This window comes from Camelus dromedarius, chromosome 5 (genome assembly GCF_036321535.1).
Source record: "Camelus dromedarius isolate mCamDro1 chromosome 5, mCamDro1.pat, whole genome shotgun sequence".
NCBI classification, from domain to species: Eukaryota; Metazoa; Chordata; class Mammalia; order Artiodactyla; family Camelidae; genus Camelus; species Camelus dromedarius.
This window is the reverse complement of record NC_087440.1, coordinates 57,490,881-57,509,413: the sequence shown is the minus strand read 5'-3', so window position 1 is coordinate 57,509,413 and position 18,533 is coordinate 57,490,881. Positions and strand designations below refer to the sequence as shown.

Genomic DNA, 18,533 nt, shown 5'->3' with positions numbered 1-18,533 from the left:
TGTTATTTTTTTTCTGTAGCAAGGGACAATCTTGGGAGATTTTTCCTATTTAAAAAAATTTTAGATGATTTTTTAATTAAGCTAGTAGTGTTAAGCCTACCCAGATGATGTTAGACCTTTGTCTGGAGTGGGGATGGGGAAAAGGCTGAACCCAAAGTTAAAAATTTGAGGGCACTTTACACAAATAAAATCTAAGTCTATATATAATCAATAATAATAGTGATAATAGTGGTAAAAAGCAAAATTATTACAGATAAGAAACTTTAAATAAAGTTTTAAGTTTTCTATATAATAAAATAAAATGTTAAATATAATAAAAAGGAGAAAAATATGTTTGCCAAGAACATATGAGGAAGGTTACCAGGAATAACAATGAGATTGTGTTGCCTTTTGCCATTATTTACAGGGTTTTTCCCCCCTAAAAAATTTAATCATTTAATGCCTTTGTGTATATCCAATACTGCCCCTAATTTTAACCCTTACTTTTAATCAGGATGCCACAGGTCATACATGATCATTGAGCTCCTGAGTTATCAGTTTCTCTCTTGGAGTTAAAGATGAGAGAACTGCTGACAAAATGCAGTTTACTAAAACACTCATGTGCCAATAGATAGGATTATAGATTGAAAATCACCCTGGTTAGTAAGCTTTACTATAGGGGGAGGGGTTTAGCTCAGTGGTAGAGTGTGTGCTTAGCATGCACAAGGTCCTGGGTTCAACCCCCAGTACTGCCATTAAACAAACAAACAAACAACCTAATTACCTCCTCTCTCAAAAAAATTTTTAAAAATAAGGTTTAATATATTTTGTTGCCCAATGTGCAAAACAATAAAAAAATTCTGTAAAATAATCCAAGGTTTAATAAATATAAATTATCCTAAATATATTCACTGAAGAGTACAAAATTTTGTTGAGTCAATTCTCCCTAACACTATATAGAACAAGTACCATCTCTAGCATTTTCTTGCCAATATCCTTAAAGCTCAGGACCAATACAGATTCAATGCCTATCTGTTAAAGAAGAGCTGATTACAACATGAGTATTCAAAAAGGAGAGGTGTCCTGGAGACAGTCATGCTAACAATGGTGAACATTTACATAGCTCTTAATATGTGTCAGCTCCTATCTACATGTACGACGTGTCTTCATCTGGGATATCAATCTTAGAATAGGTAATATACTACAGGTGAGAAAAGCACAGAAAGGTTACGTATCTTGCCCAAGGTCACCAGCTAGTGAATAGTGAGTGGAGTTAGCATTTGAACCCAGGCAGCATGACTCCAGAGTACAAGCTCTATGCTGTAGTGCTTCTAATTCCACAGTAGAACAGACATTAGCATGAACATCTGGAGTCATTAAGCAATGTTTCACAAAGGGCGGTCCTCCTCCTGCACCTGAATGACCAGGGGTACCAGTTTAACATTCAGATTCCCAAGCCCCACCTCAGGCAAACAATCAAGAGTCTCAGAGTGAAGCAGGAGATCTGCATTTTAAATTAGTATTGCAGGAGATTCTTATGTCAAAGTTTGAGAGACACTGTGTTAGAGATGAACAAACAATGCAGTAGTAGTGTATCCTGCAAGTATAATTAGTCTATATCACTTCTCTGTTCTAACTTATTCTGAATTGAAATAATCAGCTTTCTCTCTTATTTAGGTTAGTAGAATAATCCATTTTATCTTGTTTGAAAATAGTTTATTTAATTTGTATTTTATTTATATAAAACTAAAATCATGAATTTAAATGATTTTTACGTTGATTTGAAGAAAAGCACTAACTTGACACTAACTTGTTGTAGTTAAGTTTTATTTGGAGGAGGGCAGTGTAGTATAACAGAAGTATCACTACAGTAGGAGTAAGAAGATCAGATGCTACCACTACTCAGGAATTACAACCTTTGGTTCTTGGGAGCAGAGGGATCACCCCGAGTTCAACAGAACCAAAGATCATAATTCTGATTAGTGGTAGCACCTGATCTTATTACTTCTAGTTCAATATTTCCCTGATATTAAAATATAGAGATTATCAAATCTACACTTACCTCTGCGATTATTATGGAAGATTAAATTTTGTTTAATGGCTGTTGTATAAAAAAGACTACTAAGTTTATCAAATAGTTTAAATGATATTTTACATCAACTTCATTTCTATAAAAACCATCATAAAAACTTTAAAGTCAGGTTTCAGGAAATCTAGCTAAGAATAATGAAAGGGGTGCAGAGGTTTCTGGAATACTGGTGACTCTTCAAAACAATCCTGGCATACAATTTTAATGAGGTTTAATATCAAAGACTTGAGAAAAATCTAAGCACTGCATACAAAGTGTATGACTAATTCTATAACAATAAGAAAATTAATTTCCACAACTAAAATACTCCTACACAGAAAAGGAAATTACTTTTAGCATCAGTAAGTAAAAATGTTATAGAAATCCTTGAATAATTTTCAGTGTCTTTTTAAATAGATTTTCCATACCAATCCTCTATGAATTTTGTTCATTCTTAGGGAATAGCCTTAGTTATGCACATTTATCTCCTAGATTATATATATATATATTTTTTTTCCTAAATCAAAGGTGTAAATCCCTTCTTGTAGGAACAACCAATTTAAACAATCATCTACATTAAAAATCCGTTAATGTGTCCAAGTAATGTCTATTCTCATATGGCTTATGCCCCACCTCCATCCAAACATTTATTAAATGTAAGAATTCTCGTAATCATGAATGAATTTCAGTTTTTGGTAATCGTGAATGAATCTAAAAAAAACAAATGATACAAATTCCATTTACAAACCAAAAACAGATTCATGGACATAGAGAACCTACTACTGAGTTCTGGGAGCTTTTGAAATATATTCTGGATACAAGTTCTTTATCAGAAAGTTGATTTGCAAATATCTTTCCCCAATCTGTAGTTTGCCTTTTTCATTCTCTTAATAGCATCTTTTGCAGAAGTTTTTATTCTCATGAAATCCAATTAATCAATGTATTATTTTATCAACTATGATTTATCTATAATATTTTAAAAATCTTTGCCCAAAGGTCACAAAGATTTTCTCCTTTATTTTTTCAAGAAGTTTTGTTCTTTTAAGCTTTACATTTAGATTTAGGATCCATTTTGAGCTCATTTTCTGTATGTTTGTGAGATATGTGTCAAGGTTGATTTTTTTGCCTATAGATGACCACTTGTTTCAATACTATGCATCAAAACAATTATTCTTTCTCCATTAAATTCTTTGCCATTTCTGAAACATCAGTTGATCATAAACGTGGGGACTACTTTTGGACTCTCTATTCCATTCCATTCATCTATTTATTAATCTTTATGCCAAGACTATACGGTCTGGATTACTGTAGCTTTATAGTATGTTTTGAGTCATGTAGTATAAATCCTCCAACTTTTCTTTATATTATAAATTTACTTGGGCTATTCTAGGCCCTCTGCATTTCCTCATGAGTTTTAGATTTAGCTTGTCAATTTTTAACAAAAACGTCGTTAGAATTTTGATTGAGACTGCACTGAATCTACAGATCAGTTTGGGGAAAATCAACATCTTAATTCTGAGTCCTTTAATTTATGAATATATTATCATCTGTCCATTCATTTAAGTCTTCCTTGATTTTTCTCATCAGGTGTTTTTGTAATTTTGGGCACACAAATCTTGTCAAGTATTTTTACTGGATTTATACCTAAGCATTTCATGTTTCTGTTGATACATGTATGATAAATTATAGTTTTTAATTACAATTTCCAATTTCTCATTGGAAATTTTTGTATAGCCTATAAATTTGATAAAATCATGTATTAGTTCTAGTAGGTTTCTTTGTAGTCCTTGTGGGATTTTCTACAGACAGCCATACATTAGCAAACAGAAATGTTCATTTCTTCCTTCCTAATATGTGTGCCTTTTATTTCTTTTTCTCACATTATTGCATTGGCTAGGACTGCCAGAATGACCCTGAATAAAAGTAGTGAAAGCAGACCCTATTGCCTTGTTTTGAATTTTACTGAGAAAGCATTAAGTCTTTCACCATTAAGTGTGATGCTGGCTATAGGTTTCTTGTAAATGTCCTTTATCAAGTTGAGAAAGATTCATTTGATTCCTAGTCTTCTGAGATTTTAATCATGATTATATGTTGAATACTGTCAAAAGCTTTTCTGCACCTATTGAGATAATAACATGTTTTGTTCTGTTTTTAGTCTGTTCATATGGTGAATAACATTGATTATTTGAATGTTGAACCATCCTTGCTTTCCTGGGATAAGTCCTCTTTCTTGGTAATGATTTACTGTCTTCTCATATATTGTTGGGTTTAATGTGCTAATATTTTGTAGAATAACTTTGTGTCTATGTTCATAAGGGATATTGGTTTATAATCTTTTTTTCCAGTAATGTCTTTGCCTGGTTTTGGTATCAGGGTAATGCTGGGATGAGTTCTCCAGTGTTTCTGGCAGTGGCAGCCACTCTCCTCTTCCAGGCCTGCACCAGAGAAGGACAATCTCTCCAGTTTCCTGCTCTGCTTCCCAATCTTCCTTTTTCTAGAGGTCACTGGAGAAGAGACTGCAAGTGGGAGTGAACTCCTTCTGTACCAATAGATACCAATGGTTCTATGCTTGGCCTTTAGCAACTCATTTTTTAAAGTTTAGTCAAATACATTTTAACTGCTTGTATGGTGCCTGGTGTCTCTTCTTGCACCTGTGCTCTGGCACTCAGAGATAGTTCTCATGTCCCATGTCTCTGGATGAGTCTGTCTTTCCATGGACCGTATGCTACTTAGTTACTCTACATCATAGACTCTCTGATGGATTCAAGAAATGTTATGATTTTGTGGTTTACCTGACATTTTATTATAGTTAGAAGCTACATTCTCCACTTTCTCCCTCCTAGGTGGAAACAGAACCGCCAAATTCAGCAACATTTTAAAGTGATTTTCTATTTTTATCAATTATAATAACAAATTTGTGAAAGACATATTTATTCAGCTTATGCTTGTTAACATTTGGATTCGTGGACTGGAGGCAGACTTACTAATCTGTGTCCCATCTTCTCCCTATCAGAGACTCACACACATGGTTTTTAAATCACTGTCATAACTTATGAAAAAAAATCAATTTAGAAAACTTGTAACTGTGATTTTAAAATTACTAAAATCAATTATAATTCTGAAAGCTATTGAAATTTAGCTATATTTCAAATACAAAGGCAAAAAAATTACCACTTTATTAAAGAAAATGATTTTTTATTCACACATGTGGTTAGAAATCTACATAAGCTTTGCATTTCCTAATTGTCACATAGTTAAAGTCACAATCACTGTATGTGAGGTACAAAAGGTGCTACAATGGCTTGAAATTAAACTCAGGACATATTGTCAAAAAAAAAAAAAAACAAACAAACAAAACCCATCTATGATTGCCCACAAAACTATAACCTGCTTTTTGATAAGTTACTGCAATTACATTAATTATTTTTAGCACTTTGATACATATTTTCTGAGCAACATATATAATCTACGCATAAGAAAACTGAAGAATGTTGTGATTTTCAAACAACTTTTAACAACCTGTCCTAGCATTTAACCACAAAACATATGTTCTAATTTTTCCCCATTGACTAGTATAGCATGTTTGACTTTCTAATTATTCTCTATTATGAAAGTCTTAAAATATTAAGAGAAAAATAAAGAGAATTTTTTTACATCACTTTATAGAATTCAATTGTTCCTAGGTTCATAACAAATAAATGGATTTAAAACCAGTCTCTCATTTGTATTGAAGAAAGTCAACTTACTCAGTAAAAGCAAAAAGAATTAAAAAGGACTCATTGAGTTAAATCACTTGAAAAGTTGCTCTCACTATAAAACTTTTAGATACATTAATCAGGACATAAAATCAGATAAGAGGTATCACGTGGTCCAAAATATGAATGAATTCAATACCAAACAAAAGAGTTTTACTCTTAGACGCCAAAGAGATCATCAGAAAAACCAATTCAACTTCTCTCTTTTTAAATTAAAATCTGAAAGTAATAATCAAGGGGAGAGGGGAGGAGACAAGAACTTCACAGATTTTCCAGAAGCACAGTGCTAAAACCTATGTCCTATCATATCTTCAGTCAATTTTAAATGGACGATCATTGAAACTCCTGCTACTGCTAGAAAAATTTGCTTGACTTCTTTATATACACATATTTACTATGCATTTCAAAGTGAAATACATGATACCTCTTCCTGAAAAGGCCATATTTTGGGGGTTCAAGTATTCTTAGAAGCATTTATCTGCCAGAAAAGATGTGGTTTTAATTCCCTTGTGGTAAGGTGAATTTCCTTCATTATATTCATTATCTATCTGTGTATGAGAGATAGGATTGAACTCCTTCAGGGTCAAAGTTCTGAAAGCCCTAGAGGATTATTTTGGCACTCTGACTGTACTGTTCTCTGAAACATTTGGCAATGTATCAGAGTTTCATCAGAAAAAAAAAAAAACCCGTAAAATTTATAGGGGAAAAAGTCATAACTGACACTATTTGCCAAGGCAAATATTTATTCAAAAAATATTTATTATGGAGTATGTATCAATTATAGAGTGAAACACTTGGCTTCTATTTAAAATGTTCTATCTATAGGTATATTTTTGTCTTGGTCAAAGCTGGAATAGGTCTGCTCCCCTAACTTCTGTATTAGATGGAAAATTAAATGAAAAAAATTTTTACACATATTAAATCCAACTGTTCTAAATTCTTTCTAAATAAAACTTCCTCCTACTACCTAACACATTGGTTTCTTTCATTTTTCTTATAATTTTTACTGACATTAAATGTTAATTGAATATTATTTAATGACATTGTTAAAAGTCAACAAAAATTCAACTATTGCCATCTTGTGGTCATTCATTTATGTGAAACTGAAAACAATGTCACTTTTCCAGAGAGATATTTACCTTTAAAACCTTATCAAACAAAGATATTCTCCTATCAGTTGAGAAAAATGATTGTTTTATTATATACAACATTCTCCAAGGAGACAAAATTCATTTCTAATTTTAAGAGATTATACATTTTTAAAAAACTAAATTAAATATACAGTCATTGACCATGAATCCTAACAGTACTCAGTACAGGGACATCAAGTCAGTCTTGATATTACCCTAGGAACATTCACTTGTTCATACCTACATACTATCACAATTAATTTTTAAATTCAAGGAGAAGAGTTTTACAGGAAATTTTCCATAGGATTCTAAAATATAACACTATTGTTCCATTGCTGGGTTAAAAAAAAGTGGTCAGCACAGACACAGAGAACAAACTGGTAAAGAGGGTGGGAGGGGACAAATTGGGAGTTTGAAATTTACACCTCTTGGGGAGTGATAGAAATGTTAGCTATCTTGATTGTGGTGGTGGTTTCACGGGTGTATACATCTATCAAAATTCATCAAATTGTACATCTGAAATACGTGTAGTTTACTGTGCAGGAATCATACCACAATAAAGGTTTTTAAAAAAAGTAGTCAGGAGGGCAAAGTTCTGAAAAGACGGAGCAAGAGAAGAACAGAAAACAAACAGAAAAGTAAAAACCTAAACCTCATACAGCATAATCTCAAGCACTTCCTCATGCAGGTCCTCCCCAAACTGTGAAATGCCCAGTCAGATTTGCAATCATACTGGCATTCAATAAATGAGATAAAAAAAAAAAAAACACTATTATAGAAGCAAAGAAAAACATTCCACTGCTCAAAGTATTCCTAACACTTCTAATTGGATTGTAGATAGAAAGTTTTTAAACAGAAGACATCTTAATTTCTAATGTCAAATTTCAGAATTTAGGTTATATAAAATTTAAATGACTAAGAAGCAAGAAGGGAAACGAAGCCGAAGGCAACAGCCTTGCAGAAACATAACAACAACATCAAAATGCTGTGATGCTGACTGCAGAATTAAAATTCAACCACACAATTTTGATAACCAAACAGTACAAGAGTTCATTCATATAATAGCATTTAACATGGAATGCTTTGTTTTTTTAAGTTGCACCTGTTGATCAAATCATCACACAACATAAATAGCCTTTACAAAGCACCTTAACAGCCATAATGACAGCCTTTATCATAATTTAAAACAACTATAACATAGGTATAGACCTATATATAGATTTAAAGACACCACATTCAATTGTACAAGAACCAAAAGGTAAGATTAAAGGAAAAAATACTAGCTGAGAGTTTTTTAAATGCATTAGAAACAGTGTTTATTGGTAAAAAGAACAAATATACATTCAAACATGATACCAGATTCTTTATCCCAATGTACTGAAGAGAAAACAAACAAAAAAACCTAGAGTCAAGAACAAGACATACATAAAAGTAAAGAATTCTCACTATATGTTTGTTCAATATCTGACAAGTATCAAACTATTATTTTATTACAAGAAAACAAATCTTACCTTGTTGCTGTGATAGTGAAATATCAGCTTTATTTCTTACACGTATTAAACGAACTTGAACTGGTTTGTGTTCAACTTGCTTAACATCCTGGTCTTGCTTTTGTTGGTACTAAAGAATTTAAGACATGAAATCATAACATTATTTTTTAAGTTACTTTAAAAAGATTTGAGCAACTGAATTATTTAGGTGTTTATTATATAAAATTTGAATATTACCCATGCCTTCTAATTGCCAAACGGGTGATAGAGTACATATTACTAAAGAAAAGATACTGCAAATAAAACCTTTAGAAAGATTTGGATAATATACACAGATTTCAAATATTCAAATCATTTCTATCTATTTTTACTAGAGAATTCAGAGCTACTTATAAATCAACTATTCTAGATATACACATAATGGATTTAGACAGGATAAAAACTTAATTTGGCTCTAAGCACTTCAATGTAATCATTTTTGCATAAAATAAAAATTTACATAATGTACTGCAATTTTCAAAGAGCTTTTATATATAGTAACATCATTTAATTCTCCAGTGTTGAATAGTTATTGTAATCTTCCTTTGCCATTCAAGAAGTGTATACTCTACCATAAACCCCATTATCTCTCTTCCGTACCTATAATCTAACCAAATTTGAAACTAACAGTAGTCACAAATTCCTTCACAATCACACATTACAAATTGTGATGACTTTTGCCATTTTCTTTCTTCTCTTTCCTGTTTTATGAGCCTAACTATCAATGAGTCTCTCAAAACAGCTAGCAGATATACTTTGACAGGAACTGGAAAAGAACTCTTACCAACAGAAACAAGCAGAGAAGAATCTGAAACACCTGTCCACATGGACTCAAAATTGTAACCAATGGCAGGTACCTATTTATCCACACATAAAGATGAGTAAAAATGAGTCGCTTTAGACTGCAAGAGTAACAACCAGCCCCAACTCTGGTCTTCTGCTTTTAGAACTATCAGTCATATAGGTTTCTGCCCTGAAGGAAATATTCTGGTGTGTGTTTCTAAGGTGGGGACTATGGGCTGCTTCAACTTAGAACCTTCCTATTGGCTCCCTTCCTTAACCACAGAGATTAAGAGCTGAGTATTTATTGTACTTGTGTTAAAATCTGGCTAAGTCATTACCTAGCTTTGGCCCTGGGTAAGTTACTTAACCCCCCAATATCTCAAATTTCCTCATTCATAAAATGGGGATAATAATAATGTTTACCTCAGTAGATTGTTATAAGGATTAAATCAGTTAAATACGTAACAAACTTAGAACAGCATCTGACAGAGTAAGCACTATAAATAAGTGTGTGCTAATATTATTACTAGCTATATTTCTCTGTTAATGAAGGAAATCTAACAAATGAATTTTTTGAAGCCTATTCTTCTGGTAACACTCTGCAATTTTATTTTAAAATAGGCCAATAATTAAAGGAGAGCAATCTTTTATTTTTAAAATATTTTTACTTGGGTATAAGTGATAGGTATAAATCTGCATATGTTTAAAGTGTATAGTTCCCTAAATTTTGACATATGTACATACCCATGAAGCCATCACCACAATCAAGATAATATAACGACTACATCCATCAATTTGAAGTTTTCTCATAACCTTTTGTATTCCCTCTTATAACTACAGATTGGTTTGCATTTTCTAGAATCTTATCCAAGTGGAATCCTAGAATATACACTCTTTTTGGTCTGGTTTTTTTCCCTCAACATAACTTCTGTGAAGATCATCTATGTTACTGTATGCACTGGTAGTCCATGGCTTTCTATTGCTAAGTTGTATTCCATTTTATAGACATGCCACAATTTGTATATTCACCTCTTGATGGACATTTGTGTTGTTTCCAGTTTCGGGCAACTACAAATAAAGTTGCTATGAACATTCACATACAAGTCTTTGTGCAGACATATGTTTTAGCTTCTCTTTCATAAATAAATACTTAGGAGTGAAATGCCTGGGTCATATGGTAAATGTATGTTTTACTTTTTTTAAGAAATTGCCAAACTGTTTTCCAAAGTAGCTGAGTCATTTAACATTCCCGACCAGCAGCATACGAGAATACTAATTGCTCCACGCCCTTGCCAAAACTTGGCACGTTAGTCTTCTTCATTTTAGATGTTCTAATGGCATGTAGGAGTATTTCACTGTGGTTTTAATTGGCATTTTCCTAATTATGACTGATGTTGAGAAGCTTTTTAAAGTGCTTATATACTATCAGTATATCTTCTTTGGGTAACGTATCTATCCAAACATTTCATCCTTTTTTTAATTCAATTGTTTGTTTTCTTAACATTGAATTCTGTGAGTTCCTTATATATTCTGGACATAAGCCTTTTATTAGGTAAGTGATTTGCAAATATCTTCTTCCAATCTATAGCTTGTCTTTTCATTCTCTTAACAGTGTGTCTTGAAGAGTTCTTATTTTTGATAAGACCAGTTTGTTAATTTTTTTCTTTCATAGATAGCACTTTTGGTATCACTTTTGTCTAACCCAAGGTCATAAACAATTTTTCTTTTATTACAGAAGTTATTGACAGATATTTACTCATAACTAGTTTTTTCCTGATGTTTCCTTAGTCACAGGTTATTAATACTGAATCCTACAATGTTCTGAACTGTGTTCTAATGCTGAACACACATGGTTGTATTCCATAAACAATCTTTATTTGATATGTTTTTTGGCTTTCATCCTCAATGCCATGCAATGCTATACAATACCATACCATGATGATTACTGAATAAATTAATCTACAGTGAGAAATGCATTGCTATTACACAGATACAAAAGTGTATTTAATAACATGATCAATTTTTTTTACATCTTGAAGAGTAATTATCCTATTTTTCAGTACACAAAACTGCATGGGCCATTGGCTTAACTCAGTATGAACTATCTTATGCTTTCACGGTAACATGCTTTACAAATTTTAATATAATATATATTTATTGAGTACCTATATATGCAAATTACTAAGCTAGATATTGCATGGGGATATAGAGGTATGAATGATAATAGCTATCTAACTAGGTAACAGGCTTTTTATATACATTATTTTTAACCTTTAATTTAAAGATGAGGAAATTGAGTCTTAAGAAAGGCTAAGTACATATTCAAAGTCATCCAGCTAGAAGTTGGATGAGCTAAGATTTATAGCCAGGCTTGAGTCAGTAAATAAAGGAGGCATGATTTAGGCTGTCTGACTCCAGACTGTGCTCTCAACAGTGCACTGTGCTTTAGTAATATTGTCACCATTCTGATATAAATAAATAAAGTACTAATAAAGTACAAGTGCTATTAATTGGGTACCTGAGGAAAGTCTTCAGCTGCTACTGATGGTTTAACATCATTTTCTTGTGCTGTAAGAAGTGTTGTCGAAAAAGCAAGGTGAGGATTTGGCTGCAATTCCAATTCTCCCAAACTCACTGGACCATGACTAGCACATGAACCTTCATAAACACCACCTGTTACCAAACACGTAAACAAAAAATCATAATAAATTATTTCTTAGAAAAAGAAAAATTGACCAAAATTACCAATACTTCTCACCTGCTGAATTAGAAGTACTTCAACAAAAAATACCTGTCACCAAGCCTTCATTGCAATGAAAACCAAACTCATAGAAATGCAAAAAGTATCTATGCTCAAACAAACCTATGGACTATTTTAAGGTTCCAATAAACAAGATGTTCATGCAGTCCACACTCAACACCCACTCCTACACATCAGCTCCTAACACTCCGGCTTATCTTTTCTATCAATAAGAGTCAAAAGGATGCTTTCTATCTAAAATGTAATCTTAAAGCAAGGGACAATTCCTGACTAGAAAATGCTTAACTCTGTTCTGTAGATAATTTTCTTCAAAAGATCAAGCTTCTCTTTTTCTCATCCAAATGACATCTCAATCAAATAAAAAAAGAAGACAATAAGAGCAGAGATAAATACTTATCTAATAACACTGTACATATATATTGTGCTTTATACTCCAAACACTTTCATATACATTATCTCATTTAATTTGAATCTCTCAATTGTTTTATAAGGTAGGCAGATCAGGTAGTTTTATAACTGTTTTTCACTGACAAAGCTAAGGCTTAAGGTAACTAACTATCCAAAAATCAGTGTGCTCATAAAATGTGGAGAAGAACTAAAATCCTCATATTTCAACTCCTAGTCACTGTTCCTTATTTCACATTCTTGCTAAATAATTTCTAAGAAAATTCTGTGTTTCCTAATTAATTGTCACCTTTTAAATATAGCACAATATAGTCTATCTCATTTTAATCAACAGAAATAGAACTAAAACATTATAAACTGAATTATTTGAAATGAAATGATATTTTATAGACCCCATAGACATTTCCATTTAAAAGCAGTCTATTGACAATTTCTTAGGTATAGCCAATAATCATCTTCTGATTTTTTTTAATGTTAACCTATATTTTAGGTGGGTTTTGCATAAAGCAGACTACACACATTGACCTTTAAGTTTCACCTTTCCAGTATTTGATCTGTACAAAAGTGTTTCTCAAAATTATTATCTGTTTTATTCTCATTTAATTATCCAGGGTAATATAAGATTAATTTAAATAATGGTAATAATATCCATCATTTAGAGCAACTATTGTTCCAGGCCTTATATTGGCCTCTTTATATTCTGATATAGCTTTTTCTATTCCTATGACATTTTCCCAACATTTTTTTAAGACTGGCAAATGAATTAGGATAAAAGAATTCTCACATATAATGTTGAAAAAGAAGAGATTAAAAACTTTTTTCTGATTATATGATTATATACCTAGAAAGCCCAAGAGTTTCTAGTGAGGAAAAAGAATTTTATTAGAATTAATGAGAGAATTTGGTAATATGACTGGCTAATAAAAAAATAAATAAAAATCACTGGCTTTCTCTAAATTATGCAGTATGTACCTAGAAACGGAAAAAGAATCCTTTACTATAGTGACCAGAACTATAAAATGATTAAGAAAGGTTTAGAATCCATATGAAAAAAATTATGAAGTCTTACTGAAGACCACAAAACAAGATCTGAACAAAGACTAAGATATACCATAAAAATCTTTCCAGTATTAATACATAAATCAGTACAATTCCAATTAGGGTAATTTTTATGTGAAAAACGTTAACTTCAGAGTTCATATGGAACAATAAATGTCTGAGAATTGTCAAGAAAAGCAGGAAAAATTTTTTTTAAAAGGTAAACTTTCCCTATAAGATAAAAGCACGTACCATAAAGACATAATAGTCTAATATGTTTTCAGTCCTAAGGAGTCCAGAACACTCAGAATAAAGAATCCAAAAAAAAAAAAAATTCCTACGTCTATGAGAAGTGAATATACAAACTGGCTGATGTTTCAGTTCAGTAGGAAAAAGATACATAATAATTGATGCTGGCACAAGTGGCTATTTATCTAGAAGAAAATCAAATTGAATGTCTATCTTACACCATTTGCAAAAATAAATTCCAGACAGACTTAAAAATAAATGTATATTAATAATAAACTTGCAAAAAAGAATCTGGGAGACTACAGGTATAAGCTTGTGTTTGGGGAAGGAAGTATAAAAGATACAAATAACTATATAAAAATTTTAAAAAGTTGTATGGAAAAGATCATAAATAATGTCAATGAAGAAGGTACAAATTTGGAAAAAGACATTTACAATACAGATGACAGAAAACAGCTAAAATATAGACACAGTTCTTACAAAATTACAAGAAACATTTAGAGCCAAACAGATAGGGGAAAAACTTAAGTACATAATTAACAAAGGAGCAAATCCGAATAGCCAACAAACAAACTCACCAGTAGTCGGAGACATATCTTTATATTTCAACTGACAAAAGTAGAAAGAGTAATAAATACAATTTCTAGAGGGGATACAGGGGAAAGGTTATAATATATTACTGACAAAAATAAATCAGTTTAAACTTTTAAGACAGTAACTTGGTATATCTATTTTAAAATTTAAAATTATTTTTTGGAGGGTACAGCTCAGTGGTAGAGTATGTGCTTTCCATGCATGGGGTCCTGAGTTCAATCCCCAGTATCTCTATCAAGTAAAACCTAATTACCTCCCCCTAAAAAATAAATAAATAAATAAATAAATAAATAAATTAATTAATTAATTAAAAAATATATTTTCCCTTGGACCCAGTAAATGCTCCTGGGAAACTAGTCCATAAAAATAAAATACAACAATATGTTAGGAAATACATGTGTGAATATTTACTCTAGCACTGTTTATAGCGAGGGGAAATGATAATAAAGTAAATATCCATTAGTGGAGCAATGACAATAAATTATTAGAAATCCACACCAAAAGGTTTTATGCAATCATTAAAAAGAATGAATTTAAATATGTGTGTATATGCATGACTGGGACATTGTGCTATACATCAGAAATTGATACATTGTAATTGACTGTACTTCAATAAAAAATAAATTACTTTAAAAAAAAAGAATGAATGAATTTAAGCAACACTAGTTGACCTGGAGTAATTTCCACAGGGTTTACCAAGTGAAAACAAAATGCAGGGGAGTGTGCTTGATGGGATCTCAACTTGTAAAATGACAAATATACACATCATAGTTACCTATCATGTATACTGTGAGAGTGTGCATATTAATTACATGCATAAGAAAAAAACCAGGAAGATTAGAAACCAGAATCTTAACATGAGTTACCCGGGTTAAGGCATAAAAGGAGAAGATGTGAGGAGGAGGGGTAGAAGGAGAGCAGTAAAAAAAAAAAAAAGGAAGAAGAAGAAGAAGAAGAAGAAAAAAAGTCTGTAATTTAAAGTAATATATAATCCATTTTATTTTTATGTAAAATGATATGATTGATGAATGAGTATAAAGAAAAAATTAATCAGAAAGACAAGATAAATTTTGATAAAAGAAGAAAAAAATTTAAATGTAGAAACCAAGAAAGTACACAACCAAACATCTCCCAAAAGCATTAAAAGTGCGTAATTGCTTTCAGGTCATATAACACCCTATCATTTAATTTATATTTACTGACTATGCACTGGGTGCTACAAACTCTGCTAGGTGACAGGGATATGAGGAACAAGATAAAGTCCCCACTGTCAAGGAAGATTACAAATCAGTGTGATAAAAGCAACATTAGGCAGGCGACATCAGAGGACTGCAGAGAGCACATATGACCATACTGACCGTATCTAACCTGGTGATCAGGGGTCAGGAGAGGAGCCCACAACAGCAATCACAACAACGTTGAATTTGCTGTCACTTCTAAAAAGTATGCCCACTGGTTATAATGTATGTTAGCCCTTCGTAAGAGGGACGCTTAAAGTGTTATTCAAGTCAAATTTAATTTAATTAATCGTAACTTGAAATCCATAATTTTATTCTTCTAGAGTCTTACTGCTATGAAAAAGCAACCATGGTGATCTTTCAGAGAGGACTAAGTCTGCTTGAAGTGCAGGTGCCAGCGGCAGCTTTGGTTCTGGTATGTTTAATAAACTATCCCATTTGTATGAAACCCAAAGGCACCTGAAATAAAAAAAAAAAAAGCGAATTGCTATGTCATGCGCAGCTCTATGGAAAGGTTCATGTAGTGAGGAACCAAGGGCTCTTGACAGCAGCCATGTGAGTGAGCTTGGAAAGCAGATTCTCCAGCCTGAGGTGAAGCCCTCATATGACTGCAGCCCCAGCCACCAGCTGGACTACACCCTCATGATAGTCTGGAGAACAATGCAGCTAAGCCACTCCCACACTCATGACTCTCAGAACTGTGTGACACAGTAAATGTCTGCTGTCTTCAGTTGCTGAACGTTGGAGTAACTTGTCATATGGCAATAGATAACTAATATACTAATATTATTCCCACTTGAGATGAAGAAACTTGGGCTCAGAAAGATTGTTACTTGTCCAAAAATACAGAGACGGGATTCAGACTGCTTCCTGAAACTACAAAAGCCCAAACAAATGCTTAGCCACTCAGTTATACTGACTCATCTACATGCTCAGTCTTAAATCACATTACTTATTATTTTTTCCAATTAAATTAAACAAATACCTACAGCGTACCTACAAATAAAATGCACTTTACTGTAGTTAATCTGCAAGGTGCAACCAGGGTATAAAGAGGGACTGAATAGGACATGTCCTTGTGGATTTTACTCTATAACAATTTAACAAGTACCTAGTTGTTCCCAAGTACCAGCAGCTCTCCAGTGATCTGCGAGAGCCCTCTAGTGTCAGTTCTATTTAACTGCAATCTGCAAGGTTAGCTGGATACAAATACAGAAGTCACAGTTGTGCCACTTTAGATGTTAAAAGAATGTAAAAATGTTAATACCCTTACTATGCACATAAAATGAGAAATAATTCAAATATTACTTTACATTTATTCCCATGGAAAATTCAGTGTTGAATTGCCCTCAGTTCTTAATGATGTAAGGTGTTTGCACAATATAAAACTGACACTCTAAACACTCTACACCAAAGTTTTTCTAACTTCAGGTGTTTCCTTTTCTGATTTATGGCAGATCTTTATAACTCCTGAAGTCCTCTTCATTTAAGAGAATGCAGTTACGGGCATGGGAAAACGATCAGTGAGAATTTAGTTGATACTCATTAATTTGAAGATTCTATTTTTGCAAATTCACCTACTTGATAAAATTTATTTGTAACCCTGAAATCAACACTTGCAGCATGTTCACAGTCATTTGTGGACAAGTGTAGAGCAGTGATACCTTGAATGACTCTACACAGACAAGCAGATGAGGGTGAACACAGTGCTGCTCTGCTGTCTTAGCTCCTGTACTGTGAACAAGTGTTCTTTTTTGCTATTTAGTGTTTTTCGCATTTTTGTACATTTTGTTGGTGATTCTGCTGTTTAAAATGACTCCCATGTGCAGTGCAGGTGTGCTTGCTAGTGTTCCTAAGTGCAAGAAGGCTGTGCTGGCCTTACCAGAAAAAGTATGTGTCTTTGATAAGCTTCATTCAGGCATGAATTATAGCGCTGCTGGTTGTGAGCTCAATGTTAGTGAGTCAACAATGTGTATTAAATAAGTCTCTTTAAATAGAAACACACATAAGACAAAGTTATGTATTGACTGGCTGTCAAAAGCATTACAATCAGAGGTGCGCAGGAACCTAATCCTGAATTTCCCTCAGGAGCAATGAAATCTTTCAGTATTTGCTAATTCAGTTTCTGGTTACACTACAGGATATAAATACTGCAGATAATGAGAATCAGCTCTGTATGCCAGAAATTGGTATTCTCTACTCTACTCTTCTTCTCAAAGTGTTACAGCAAAAGTTAGTTAATAAAGTTCCAAAACAATCCTGAGTGCACTGAGTACTGAGTCAGAAATTCATAGAGCATAAAGAGTGAGCTTCTACAGTATTACCTAATTTAACCTTGTCCTGAACAAAATCTGTTATGTCATAGTTTTGATGTGTTAGTTATATCTTTCCAGTATATATTAAAATAAATACATCATTGTTAAAAGATTTTAAGTGAACATACGCATATTACAAAAAATTATCTCAGGTACCACCCAGTGATTCATGTACCAATCTGTTATATGAGTTATATGACTGTTTATATGAGTCACATTTGAGGAAATACTGTTATAGATAGCACTAAAAAAAAGTCATTACCAAACTTTTCAATGATGAATACCCCTTTTAATAAATAAATTTTGCAAGCCCCTGGTTGAAAATAGTCATGCTTTTCTTAATTCAGATTAGGAACACTACTGTAGATTTTAATACAGCATATGAAACAGAATTCAGCATTCAATGCGCAAACAGTACAAAGAAAGTGTGATGGGATTCAAAGTGAATATTCTAACAGATGATACATCAAGAAGCAATGTTTTGGTGTATACCTGTAACTGGGTCACATCGCTGGGATAGTAGCTTAGGAGCACATTTCTGATCCGAAGACTCTGCATTAGCGACAGGCTGCTGCGTATAGGTGGCATGTCCCATTGAGGTGTTCTGTGCTGCTGCTGTCAGCCTGGGCCTCTGTCCTTCACTAAGCTCACCCATACTTTTCTCCGAGTCCTGCAAGAAGTAGAAACCA

General features: G+C 32.7%; 1 protein-coding gene across 4 annotated transcripts in view; it reads right to left on the bottom strand.

Annotated features, from left to right (window-relative positions):
* Window positions 1-18,533, bottom strand: part of KIAA0586 (KIAA0586 ortholog) — a 94,144-nt gene that overhangs the window by 19,085 nt on the left and 56,526 nt on the right. For all 4 annotated transcript variants that reach the window (XM_031453786.2, XM_064485988.1, XM_064485987.1 and 1 more), the window contains 3 exons: window positions 18,337-18,514; window positions 11,763-11,917; window positions 8,444-8,552 (listed from right to left, as the gene is read on the bottom strand). In XM_031453786.2, the coding sequence (XP_031309646.2) occupies window positions 8,444-8,552; window positions 11,763-11,917; window positions 18,337-18,514 (442 nt within the window). The remainder of the gene's footprint in view (window positions 1-8,443; window positions 8,553-11,762; window positions 11,918-18,336; window positions 18,515-18,533) is intronic.